This window comes from Fopius arisanus, unplaced genomic scaffold, assembly GCF_000806365.1.
Source record: "Fopius arisanus strain USDA-PBARC FA_bdor unplaced genomic scaffold, ASM80636v1 scaffold00071, whole genome shotgun sequence".
NCBI classification, from domain to species: Eukaryota; Metazoa; Arthropoda; class Insecta; order Hymenoptera; family Braconidae; genus Fopius; species Fopius arisanus.
In genome coordinates this window covers 297,029-310,747 of record NW_011887810.1, presented here as the reverse complement: position 1 = coordinate 310,747, position 13,719 = coordinate 297,029, and the positions used below count along the sequence as shown (strand labels likewise).

The window sequence follows — 13,719 nt, the reverse complement described above, 5'->3', positions numbered from 1 at the left end:
TTCTCTTCGTCGAAACCGTCAAGTCGAGACTTGTTCCTCGTGTTTTGTAAACAAAGAGTGGAAGAATCTAACCAAATTCAGTCTCGCGTGGGAATCGGATCTTCAATCGGTTTATTATTTTGTTCTGTCTTCATATCTCATCATGGGAAAACGCAAAGGTAATTAAAATGCTTACACCAAAAAATGTTATTATTATCAAACCGCAATTCACAAAATCTCTTTGAATCCTTATCTTAATTAATCGTGCTTAATATTTTAATTAGTTCCTCAGAGACGAACAACAGCCAAAAGGAGAAAGAAGGTGATTGCAGTGCCTGAGCCGATACCTGACTTGATAAACAATTTGAATGATGATTGTTTAGGAAGAATTTTCAAATACCTGTCGATTGCAGAGCGTCTAATGATGGACAGAGGTGACTGATAAAAAAAATCTGATAAAATTCAATCCACTAAAATGATGAGATCTACGTTCTTCAATTGAAAGTGCATCTCCTTTATTTTCTGTTTGTATTGCTTCAATGAATTTCTGTGAGTCCTATCAAAATCGGTATTGATATCTCGTATTTTCCTCTCTAACCACTCGAATTTCAGTTTGCAAACGATGGAGAGACGTTTCCCACCTCTCCTGGGAGGACACAAAGTTCCTGAACTTCACGACATCCGTCCAAAAAAGTACAGACTTGTACAGGCTTCCCAGCGAGCTGAGAACGAATCGAGTGATAGGGAGAATCCTGAAGAAATGCGGCCACTACCTCAGGAGATTGAGGCTGGGGTACCCTTGTCAATTCGACATTCTCCAAATTGTGGAGAAACACTGCGATAACTTGATAAGACTCGAGGTGAATTTCTACGATCGTAAGGATTGCGTGAAATACTTCCCTCGAATAGAGAAACTCAAGTATTACCAGATGGGAGCCCTGAGGTTCTTCCCCAGGGAAGCTCTCCAGGTCTTGCCTTCAGAGAGCCTGACTGAGATTCACCTCTGGACATACACCACAGACACTCTGGGTTATGCCCTTGGATCTTTGCCTCGTATCGCTTCAACCGTGAGTATTTCTCCTGTTCCTTTAATGAAATAAATATCAGATTTTGAAAAATACATTTTTTTTTTGCAGACGTTCGAGAATTTGAGAAACCTTTCGGCAATCAGTCTTCACGGTTTCGATCTAAAACCAGATGTAATGGACGTCATCTGTCAGAAAACTAATCTCCAGTATCTCTCACTGAAGTGCTCTCGCCTGAGGGCAGGACTCTCCTGTCTGACTCAACTGAAACCCCTGAGGTCTCTTGATTTAACAGCAGTAGAGGGGATCAACGATCTCTTCCTCGGGGAGCTCGCGGACAATTGCAAAAACCTAGGACACCTGAATCTCACTCTCTGCTGTGGTGTCACAGACAGAGGTATAACGAGCCTCAGGAATCTTCCCCTTCTTCAACAACTCGTGTTGAATCACGTGGACTCTGTGACAGATGCTCCTCTCAGTGCGCTGCACACGTTGAAAAAACTCGAGTGCCTTCTGTGCAAAAGGGTGAAGGATGAGGGGATCGTTACGCTCATGAAAAATGCTATCAGCTTGGAGTACTTGAATGTCGTTTTCTCGGGGGTCACTCGGAGGGTGCTTGATGAGGCTCATAAAATCTCTCACAAGACGGATAACTTCGGGCTGGTTCTCATCATCAATGATCATTCGCAGGCGCCCGAGGGTCATTATGAGTATCCCTGTCTTGCTGTCAACTTTACTGAGAGAACCCACGTCTACCTGGAATTCTCTATTTCTCGTTGATTTTTTCGAGGAAACTTCATTCTAAATTTCTCACTATATCATCCCTCATTCAACTTTACTTTTACTTTTTTCATATAAGTACATATTTTTTTATATTGAAGATCTACTATTATCTAGCTAAAATGTCTATTTTTATGAACACGAGGATGGAAGAATAAAATGTACTATAATGCGCTCATAATTTTGTGGGTCATTTCTCGGGTTAAGATTACTTTTACAGGCAAGGGGAAGAGGGTAAATGATTCCAAAGCTTCTAACTAAATATAGCCGCTATTTTGGGTCAATTCGTCTAATTAAATTTTGTGGTGAATTGTTGGGTAATTTTTTTGGGTCATTTCTATTCTTGAAATTACTTTCACAGGCAAATCGGAAAAGGGGAAGAAGGGGTAAACGGTTGTAAAACTTCTAAACATTCTAAATAAATATAGCCGCCATTTTCAGTTAATTCGTTGAATGAAATTTTGTGGTGAATTTTTGGGTAATTTTTGTGGGTCATTTCTAGGGTTAAAATTACTTTCACAGGAAAAGGGGGGAAAGGGTAAATGATTCCAAAGCATCTAAAGAAAGATATCCCACATTACTCCCCACCCCGCACTCGCGTCACGTGTTCACCTCCCCCCTTCCCTCTGACCGTCGCGATAGTAGCGCCACCCCCTCCCCACTCCGCGAAAAATATTGCGGCGAATGAGCAGTTGGTCAGCAGCTCGCTCTACCCCTCGGTTCTCGCATTTGCGGAATGATATTTCAATATGGCAACCGTAGTAACGTCTGCACGAGTCGGTGTGTCGGAAATGTTTTGATTCCGTTGACAAATCGCGACGGCCGGTCGACGTATCGCACATAGGTTAGTACACCCTGATAAAAACAACGGTAATCCCGTAGCTGTCACTCAGATTAAAATAATTACCAGTTAAATATTAACCCTAAAATCAGAATAGTCATATTATCACTGGATGAAAATAAAACGAAATGGCAATTTTCTGGGTGTTTGGGGCTCGAGTGGATAATTGGGTAAATTCGTGGTTGACAGGACCTGGGGGATGATTCAGGACCTGGGAGGGTAATCGTGATCCCCAGTGCCCCTCCAGGGTACACGTAGGGGGACACCATTTAGTTGGCTTTACCAGAGGTGCATTTCGGCGTTTTGTGGGATAAATGTCTGGTATTTTATTAAATCCTCGGGTTTTCTACTGGTGAAGTAATCGTGTTGCGTCACGAATTACTGGTGACGTATATTTAGAGTCTAGTTTTTGTTTGGAGGGAGAAGTATCTGGTGATGATTTTTTGAGGATTTTGGGGTGATGTGTTTGGGTTTGGGATGGGGGTAATGGGGAGAATGGGGTGATTTTTCAGGGGTTGGTTTTTTTATTTTTATTTGCGGGAGAGAATGAAATGTGTGATTGTTTATGTGTGATTGGGATGCTGTGGGGCGATGAAATATTGGAGGACAACAAAACATTGAAACAACGTGGGATGTGTCACTTGGAGGAACAACCCTCGAGGACTGTAACTACCCCTTGGAACAACCCCCAGCCACCGGTGAGTCGTCAATCTTGGTTTATTATTTATTACCTATCGTTGATAGCTGATAGATTTATTAAATAAGGGTGACCTGGGGAAATACGGGCCAGGGGTTACTTTACACATTGAATTTTTACATGGTCGAGGAAAATTCATCTCTTTCACTGGGGATTGCTTCAGATCGGCTGAGTAGAATTTAACGATTTTTCTTTTCATTTCCGTGGATTTTTCCAAGCTCTCAAATGAGCAATGATTTTTCAAAATCGCATCACTTGGGTAGGAGATATCGAAGATTTAAGGTGATTTGTCACGGAAGTTCTTCACATTCAAGGACGAAACAGACGTCTTTACGAGTTTCTTTTGCTGGTCTCATCCAGATATATTTTTTTCTATTCCTCCCACTGGTTATTCTCCATCCCCTTGGTGTAACTACTATTAAACACTATTGTCTCGTTATCTGTATTTCGAAGGTTGTGTGGGTAGACAACTCGTTGGAACAATATTTCCCTCGTTGTGATGGAACTGCAACTTTTCTATTATTTCAAATGTGGGATTTAAAAATATTTGTTTAGAGGTTGGAGGTGGGGGGAGGTGGATTTATTTACCATTTCGAGGAAATCGGAAACGTTGAATTGTCGCGTGACATGTGTTTGGTATCTCAAATACTCGTGTGTCTTTCCGGTAATCGCCCTCTCGCCATTCATCCGGTATATCCAATGTCATTCACTAATTGAGGATATTGCGTAGGTTTTTCTTATCTGGGGATATTTGAGCCGTGATTGAGAGGTGATAAGCTTGAGGAAGTGATGGAAACTATGCAGTCCAATTAGGGATGTGTGGGGGGGGAGGTAAACAAGTCCATAACTTTTTTGTTTTTTTTTATAACATAATATAATATAATATTTGTCTATAATATAATTTATATTTTTCTATGAAAATTATCTGGGAATGATTTTTCTTTTTGGGAATTGGAAAATTGAAAATATTGGAATTTATTTTGGAATATTTTTGAGAATAGGCGGAAAATCGAGGTAATGATTAAGTTTTTGATTCAATTATTTCGTGAAAATTCGGAAATTTTTTGGGGCATTCCCACTGAACGTTATGACGATTTTTCCTGTAAATCCGAGTAAATATGAGAATTACTCCCATATTTTCTGTGAAATTTCTGGAAAATTCTAACGGCGTAGAGGATGATTTATTGGCGTCCCTTTGAGTATTTATTTAATTTTCATTCCATGTAGGATGATTAATCATCCGGGTTTATTTATCATCCCTTCCTCTGGGGTTTTCTGGGTAAGAACCATATCTTGGAGGTACGAGAGGTTCTCAGGCGTGTTTACTCGTACTTGGCACGAATTGAATTTCCACAAGGAGAATAAATTAACGGCGTGCGACCACGCGAGCTAACGAGCGCGTCGAGTGATCCTTCCACACCCACAACTTCAGCTTTCCATGTGACACTTTTTCTACACGAGACATTCCCTAAATTAATTAATGGTTAAATACCTCAGTAAATTTTAGGAAAAATTCTGGTGTGAAACAATTATTACTTATCACAACAAAACCATGGCTTCGCCAACTCATTTTTCTTCGCGGATTAAATATGTTTCGCACAATTATTCGCTAAATCCGGGGTACTGACGAGGATATCGTCTCAATGTTTTCAATACATTCAACCGCTGTTATACTATTGCCTTTTTGATTAGTTCCCGGAGTCACACGAATTTTCACATAACAATCAACTTCTTGATTGAACAAATTGCGTGTTTGTTGTATCGTTGACATTCGTCAAAGCAAAAAACATCATTGTTATAGATATTCAATTAAAATATGTTGTGTAAAACTTTGAAAGCAGCATAGATGATTTCAATTATTCCCTTAAAGTCTCATAATTCCGAGGCTGAAGAGTACTTTTCATTAATAGTAATTCAATAAATCAGCATTCAGCACTATTTTCGATAAACTTGAGAATTCATTTACCCTGAGATTTTTTCTGGTCGGCAAACATATTTTCTCATTCTCATATTTGATTTTCTTTTATTGCGGAATTTTGGTGTTTATTCTGTTTTTTTTTCTGATCGTCAACCTCTCTTATCACAGAAACTTGCCAAAACTCGACACGCAGATTTAAACGCTTCCCTCGAAACTTCGTAATTCACTTTTCATGCCAGAATCGCCGGATCGAGATCCCGAAAAAGTATAATTAAAACCACAACATTTTGTTATAAATATTTTCTACTCACGCCTTCGTAATCCGTCGATTACTCCGTCAACTACCGACAAAACTAGATAATTTACTTAAACCCACGGTTTCATCTTTATTCTCAGCAATACTTACTGTTCAGTATTTTTAAAAATACTTTACTTACTAAATACTGAAATATTTAGGATTGTAGATAGAAGGATAGACAATAGCGAAACCTGAAATAATTGATGATTTGAGATTTAACCAGTGGACGAGATCCAACATTTTTAATAATGCAGAAAGATTTTTAATAACCGGAGTTACGCCCTCGGCTCGTGTTGTCATTTTTCTAATTATTTTAATTGTTGGTAATTAGGATGGACGTGTTGGAATCACGCAATGAGTAAAAGCTGGAGTTGGATTAATATTCAGGCGGTGTAATTTATTCTCTTGAAGAGCTAGGAAACTTTCCCGGAGACGAGAATCGGGATTTTTACTTTTCGTGGGGTAAAGTGGGAATGTCAGGGCTCGTGGGGGTCTAATGGGTTGACGTAGAGGACGGATATCTGGGAAAAACATCTTATCTGCGAGGGTTACGAGTAAGGGAGGGATTTAGATGTCTACGGGGAATTGAGAAAAATTTAATTTCTTTAATCTCTACCCCGAGATTCGACGATTCGACTTGAATGGGAGTCTAGTCATCTTGAGGAAAGGAAAATCTCGGGAAAATGGTGAAATAATCGGAAAATTTTACTCAGCCAAAGCTGAGATACAATGGAAAATTGTGGAATTTTTTATGGAATTCTTGGGGATTCTGGAATTGAAAATTCTGTGAATTCGTGGAAAACTCCGGGAATTAAGAATTGATGAAAAATGAAGAAAATTTATGGGATTGAGGAAAATTCGAAATAAAAAAATCGATGGAATTTCGGCTTTCCCATTTCACAGGAATTCGGTGGGGAATTTTTTGGAAAAATCTAGATTGCCCTGGAATTTCCAGAAATTCCAGAATCTTCCATGAAAGTGATGGAATTGCAGGGGAGCATGTAATAAATTTTCAATTCCTTGAAAATTAGCGGCCATTTGACATTGACGGACACTTCAATTTTGCTGTTAGGAATTCATGGAAATTTCGGAATTTCCATGCAATTTCCACCTGTAAAATCACAATAATTCCGGTAACAATGACTTGATTTTTTTTTCAACAGAAAATTCTTTTTTCACCTCATTGAAATGCCCTTGAAATGACAATGTCGCATGTCCCGATCTCTCCCACCCCAGGACATCCGGTGAAAGGGAAAGCTAGAAACGAGGGGAAAATTCGGGGGGAGAGAAAAATCTATGAAACGTGTTGCTATAAACGCAATGAAATATTCCACGATTCGAAAATAAAAAATCACGGTAGAATTCTGTCCTTCAACAAATTGCCCTGAACTCCTATTAAAAATTGAATCACCAATATAATTACTACAATTATTAAATTTACAAATTGAAATGAAAATTTCATAAATCTCCTAAACCGAAATTAAATCGACACTCAGTAAATCAAAAATTCCGATGACCTCGTGGTTGGAATCGCGGGAATAGAAATTTCCCGTGTCCACTGAGAAAAATAACTTCAAGTAATTTTACTAAATAAAAATAAATGAAATATACATAAATTATTAAAGGAATGATTAATAATTATAATAACGCCAATAAATAAGAATACTAATTATACATAATTATGTAATGATGATTAACTATTATTATTATTGATTATTTAAATATAAATAAATATAAAATGAATGATTGTAATTAATCAATATAATTAATAGTTGTTCGAAGTGAATTTGTTGAAAGTCGATGTAGAAAATGTTTTCTCGATGCAGGAATGAGTCCATGCGACACTTTTCTTCATTCCTTTCCATGGAAAATTGGTGCGGATCGATCGGGGGGAATAGTAGATTCGGAGTTGTGCCAAAATTTGAGGATGTGTTGGTACGAGGATGTGTAAAAAAAACCTTTAATAGAACGGAATCGGCCCCTAACAAACCCTTTGGCCCGGGTCGCGCCTGCGTGCCAAAATTGCCGCAGTCTGCCAAACTTTCGTAATCTCTCCTCCCGCCTATCGAGCGACTCTTTTTTATCCTTTTTTTAAATTAAAGTAAATGTTTACTTTTTATTTATTTATGAAATAGAAAAATTACGCGCATATTTGAGAAATTGCACTGCAATTCTCTTGCCAAGTGAATCAGGATAAGTGTAGTTTTTTTTACGACAGTTTTTAGCCGATTTCTCCAAATTGAAGGAAGATAATGATATTTTCATAATCACCTTTTTTGTAGATCTCCAATTTTTCTATAAAAAATGTTCATAAAGAAAATTCGATGGGATCCTTCAATTCTGAGATATTGGCTAAAAACTGAACTCGAAGAAAAATATACTTATCGCTTAGGTTACCACTTCGCTTCTCAATCAAAAAAACATGAAACTTATACAATTGGCAATTAACGAACAATTAACCTTATTGAAATTCTAGAAATTAATGCAAGTAAAATGATTCATGATTAATTCAGATCATGAATCATTCTGAAAATTACAATTTTCCTCGGGAAAATTAAAATCAAATAATCTATTTTCTCCATTCCTAAATTGCTTCATTCGCCTTTCATTAAATTTTCAGGTTTTTTCTTTTAGTGTAAATTTCTCCAAAAATTCCTGGTCAAAATTACGGAAGTCTGTAAAATTTTCCTGAACATTTCCCTCTGGAATGATCCAGTAGTTTTTTGCGATTTTTTTTTCCCATGTATGGAGAATTCCGTTTGAGTATTGCGAATTCCGTTTGAGTTTTTTCTTGAATTTCCTAGGGAAAAAGAGAGTAGGAGAAATCTCATGGGTAAGAGCTGAATTCGTAATTGGTTGATTCACTTTGATCACTGGGAGGTCACATCTATGGATAAATTAACTTCTCGGACAATGAAGTCTTGGGTGAATCAAAATTAGCCGCAGACCTCTGGTTGATTTTATAATAGGATGCACTAAAAGTAGAATTACGTAGATTTATATCAGCTTGAAGAAAATCCCAGTGTGATTGGAAATATTTTTGCCCAGGTGACTATTATTGCGTTTGAACTCTTCATTCGTTTTTTTTTCAACATTTATTGGCGCGTAGTTTTTCGTTGGGTATTTCATTTAACAGCTAACACGTGCTTTCACAAGAAAATTACTTTTTCTGAATTAATTGACACCCGAGAAAATCATTAAATTGTTCTAAATATCAAAGTCCAATGCAATTTGACAGCCAATTCGTAGTTCATTAGAAATTTAAATACATTGAAGAATTCTCGTCTTAATGAACAATATTTTTATATTAACAACAATTTTCAATCACGATTCATCGAATTTAGGGGAAGAATTAATATAAACAATCAATTTTTAGGTAGAATTAATTATCAATAAACTAATTAAATGAAATTCTCTCCATGGAAATATTATTTATTCAATGTTCTTTAGTTGGAGCAACAGGTACTAGTTATTCTTCATTTTCATCTCTTCAATTAATTAATGTAACTGAAAATTAACAGTATGGGAGATGAAATACAGACAAAATTTTCCGAAAACATTCGGTAGAAACTGTCCTCCGTCCTTCACGCCAGATAATTTTATTTTTATTTCAAACCGTCACCTAAATATTTATAATTTTTCCACTGGAAGTTTTTCAAAAATTAAATACTCCGGATAAAATGAGCGAATCGTCAGAAACATGTGCGGTGAAAAAGTGTAGCTTGCTAAAAATCTTAAAATATCTCATTTGATATTAAAAAATATATATATTTATCGTTGAAACGTTCTGAAAATATTTCAAGAATATACGGAATCGCTGTCAAATTATTCAACAGTTCACCCCTCAGAAGTCACAATTGAAGTTGAATAGAAATTCCCGGATTATTCACCCCGACTAATTAACTTTATTAACATTTTCACCGGGTAATTACAGTGATAGTACTGAAAACCCCGGGTATAATAACAAGGCGAGGTAATTCAGATCGTAACGAAGAGAAAAAAATTCAACCAATCGTTTTATTCGGTCTGTTATTCAATTATCCGGGTGTAATTAACTGGCAAGTAGACAGTTGCAAATTGATGCCTCGAGAATGTAAATATACACCGGTAATTTAATTACACGGATGAAGAACCGTCACATAATTGATGATGAAATTACCGCGGGAATTAGCAGCTGATAAAGTAGATTTCCCTTTTTTTCCACAAAAAAAAATTGTTTAATAAAATTGAATATTTTGTTGATACGCAGTAAAAAGACGTGAGGAACTGAACTGAGAGTTGGGGTGGCTAATTACGGACAATTGGGGCAATTAATTTGCTTTCCGTCGATAAGTTTTCGACGGGAATGGCCGCTGGTACATTTTCCTCGGAGATGAGTCTCGGTGTTGCGGGATAAATGAATATTATTTTTACGAGGATACGCAATGAGATTTACCGACTGGGATTGATGAGATAATTAATGAGAATCGGGACAAAGTGAAATTGATTTAGCAAAGCCACCGGATTTTCGTTAATGAAATTAAAACTGTTGTAATGAGTTTAACTATTTTACGTCGACCTGGAATAGATCTCCGTCTCTCTCACCAATTAATTTCACGCTAATTGCTTCTGTATTCCGCGGAGGGATTTTTTTCCCCTCTTGCTGAGGCTCGAGGGTTGATGGATTTTTTTCTTTTGTTAATTGTGGAGTCGATTGGAATATTTTCCTCGGCGGCTCGTCGATTGGGTTTTCATTGTTTTATTGGTTCTTCAGAGTGGTGATTGATTTTTGTCACTGAGGGGTTTAAAATAATAACAAAAATGTGGGATTCCCCTTTTTTGTTCAAAAATTATGTAGAATTGTGAAACATCAAAATTAAGAAATGAATCGATCAACAGATTTTTTTTTGCTTAAAAAACATTTATTAAATTAAATCATCACGAAATTATTGATTAATTTCGAATCCCTAATCACTCGCAATTATTCCGCAACTTTTTGCAATTTTTTCTGAAACATCATCATGGATTTAGTCCCCACGTCCTCCTATCTGTCTTTTTTTTGGCAAAATTGAAAAAAAATAGTTTTTTCAATCGTTCAATCGCTCTTTTAACCAAAATATTTGCTAGGCATGTGTGTAACCTGCTGAAAGTACTTCATTATCCAATTCCTCGAGAAAACGTATTTTTCGTTGGCACTCGGTCGATTCAGATCCGTCGACGTGATCCACTGGTGGTGTAGACGTGACTGGCAATTCAATTGCGGTGCAAATAAAGTTTGTACAGCCGGGAAGAGGGGGGTTAAGGTTAAGGGAATAGGGGGATTGTATCGGGGGTACGAGAATGGGAAAATTCTCAAGAGTATCCCATAGCCGTGAGGGTATATTGAGCGGATACTCCCGGGTGTGACAATTACTGGAATGGGGGTGTTGATGATTTTCATCATTACCGAGAGTATCTCGTGGGTAGAGGAAATGAGGCCTTCATCTCATCCGGAAAGAAATGTTATCATAAATTCGCAGCGGATATCGCGTAATGGAAATTTGCGGAATCGTTTCTGACCGTCAAATTCTAATCGAAATTTCGGTGGATGAAAATTGTTATTTTTTAGGCGCAGATTTATTTAGGGAGAGTTTATTGTACAATTAATTGAATTAACAAATGGGAAATGAGTGAATCGGATTTGGTATTCGTGGGAATTGATTTGTTGTAAAATTAAGTGTAATTAATTATGGAATAAATTAATTTTCATGGTTTTCAGGACTAAATCGAGAAATTGAAAAAAATTTTTAAGATCAATTATTTCCTGATTATTTATTTTTTTGTTTCAATGATCTGAATATCAATGAAGTATTCAATATTTAAATTAAATTATTTTTAATCACATATTTAATGAAAATGTTCATGTATCCTTAAAAGTTTTCTCAAAAAATCTGAGTAATTCCTGAATTTCAAATTTTTCATAGATTTTCTTGAAAATTCCGGGAAAGAATGGCGTAAAAATTCCAGCAAATTCCAAAGTCGCACGACAATTTCAACAACAGATTAAATCTCGATCTAAATTGAAAGTCTCACTATTGAGAATTCTTGCGTTACCGTCTGCGTCACTAAAAAAATCACATCGGCATTACGAGAGTTCTAAAATTTTATCGATCCCTTTAAAATATCAATAACCATCGAAAAACATGCACTACAAACTCTCCCTAATTAATTTAATCAAACGAGTGAACCAGAACTAAAAAGGACAACAATTATTCACTCATTTCTCCCGAAAAATGGATAAAAATTTAGAAAAAACAAAAAAAAAATTGAGAAATGAAATCACGGCTTGCATAATTTCCGCCATTAAATTCTCCTAAAACCTCTCGTCAAGCCGACTAAGGAAAAACCACTCAGGGACCGAGCGAGTTTTATATCCCTATAAACCCCCAGATTTTTTTTTCAATTCCCCTAGTACATATAACCTCCCACTTTAATTAAAACGTGGACGCACAAAAATCCATTGAAAATAACACAATTTCCATTAATGGTATTATATAAATACGGGCTTAAGTCACGTTGAATCCATGAAAGAGATCAAAGCATCCAGGACTGAGGGCTTTTCATGCTCTCAGCCTTCGAAGCTTGTTAGCTAAATTAATACGAATGCTGTAATATGCAAATTGAGATGTTAGTTGGAGGAGGAAATAGAAGTGGCAAAGTACGAGACCATGGGTGAATGTCAGTGGGAAGAAATACTGAGCCAATCTTGGGTGTTATACAGCAGTTGAAGCATCGGATGATAGAAGAAAGATGGGAATTTCTTGCGACGGTATCAATTTGCATTTTAATCTAATATCCGGTAATTATGTACCAAGTATTTCCCTTTTCGTGGTATTCGGCAAGCTCGTGGTACTTATCACTTAAATTGGGCCCTAGGGGGAATTGAATTCGTAAAAATGAGCATTGGTATTGATTAGGTGGCGATAAAGAGCTCATTTGACTCAATTTTAGGGATTGAATTTGAATTTTGACTTTAAAAAATAATGAATAATTTGTTTTTTTATTCCATTAATTGGTCAAGAGGTTATTATTCATATGTTACCTCCCTCTCGCGACGAAAATTCCTTGTAGACGTATACAAAATCCACGTGCCCATGCAATACGTGTTACGATAGGACAAGTGGATTCCCTGTTTCTCCGTGGTCTGTACTGAGGAGTAAGAGGAAGACCAAGCCTTGAAGACCCAGCTGTACGTACAGACTCCTCTGGAGAAGAGACAATCACACATCGACGAGTGCTATATGGTGTCAGTTAACAGGGTCATAGCAAGATGGAAGGTGCGGTGAATCAGGCAGGGTCAGATGTTAACGACAGTATTGTGGAAAATGTTAATAAAACGGCAACACACAAGCCAGCATCGCCCGAGGGCATGATCTTGGCTTATGGCAGTCTCGTTATCATGGCGATCCTGCCGATTTTCCTGGGGAGCTTTCAATCGGTTAAACATCAGAACGAACAGCAGGTTAGATTTTACCGCTGTTCGACAACAATTCCATCATTACCATATGGAATGGAGTTGCCAATAAGGAATTAGCATTTCTTCCCATTGCTTCCCAGGATTTTCCTGTGACTTTATTGTTCCTCCGGGTTATTCATTCGTTTATGCATTTCCGAAATTTCCCCTTAGGGTTTTCTTGGGGGAAATTCAACTTTGCATTGAAGCACAAGAGGTTGCTGTCCAAAAATTTGAGAAGAGCAATGCCGAATGATACAATTTCATCGGATTGACGTGCACGTGGAGGGCTCTCCACGTGAAATCGAGAATGGCCCTAATGACACTCCAGTCCCTTGAATTTTCGGAGGAATATCGAACACATTCTCGCGGGGGATTACCAATGTATTGAGGGTTAGGGAGGTGTGTGCTCGCCCACTGTTTACCGTGCACGTGCCTCGTGTAATCCGATTGGGATAGCATTACTGCAGCATCAACGATGCATAAACCTCCGGTTTTTTTTTTATTTTCATAAAAAAAACTCCGGTACGAACGTATTTCTATCAGAGAATGTAAAAAAATCCACGACAAAAAACCCCATCGCCCCAATATTTCCCTGGTAGATACAGCTGAAGGAATAATTACACTCCTCTGAATTCATGATCGTACTCTTCATTCCAGAATTTCTCCCCTACATTCATTTCCCGCTGCATTTGGAATGATTGCATCCC

General features: G+C 37.2%; 3 protein-coding genes across 4 annotated transcripts in view; all 3 read left to right on the top strand.

The window, feature by feature from the left end:
* The first annotated feature begins 14 nt into the window (after positions 1-14).
* On the top strand, positions 15-2,181 carry LOC105269587 (uncharacterized). Of its 2 annotated transcripts, XM_011309958.1 has the most exons (4): positions 15-158; positions 264-413; positions 592-1,046; positions 1,116-2,181. In XM_011309958.1, the coding sequence occupies exons 1-4, from the start codon at positions 143-145 to the stop codon at positions 1,782-1,784; spliced, it is 1,290 nt and encodes a 429-aa protein (XP_011308260.1). In that variant the 5' UTR covers positions 15-142; the 3' UTR covers positions 1,785-2,181. The 2 variants fall into 2 exon arrangements, with proteins under 2 accessions (XP_011308260.1, XP_011308262.1); XM_011309960.1 differs by lacking the exon at positions 15-158 and having other exon boundaries at positions 321-528.
* Positions 2,182-2,469: 288 nt separating this feature from the next.
* The window catches only part of Nca (neurocalcin homolog), a 67,354-nt gene continuing 56,104 nt past the window's right edge, over positions 2,470-13,719 (top strand). Inside the window, exon 1 of the mRNA XM_011309957.1 lies at positions 2,470-2,628. The gene's annotated coding sequence lies outside the window, so the exon portion shown is untranslated. The remainder of the gene's footprint in view (positions 2,629-13,719) is intronic.
* Positions 2,646-13,719, top strand: part of LOC105269584 (neuronal calcium sensor 2) — a 60,831-nt gene continuing 49,757 nt past the window's right edge. Inside the window, exon 1 of the mRNA XM_011309956.1 lies at positions 2,646-3,323. The gene's annotated coding sequence lies outside the window, so the exon portion shown is untranslated. The remainder of the gene's footprint in view (positions 3,324-13,719) is intronic.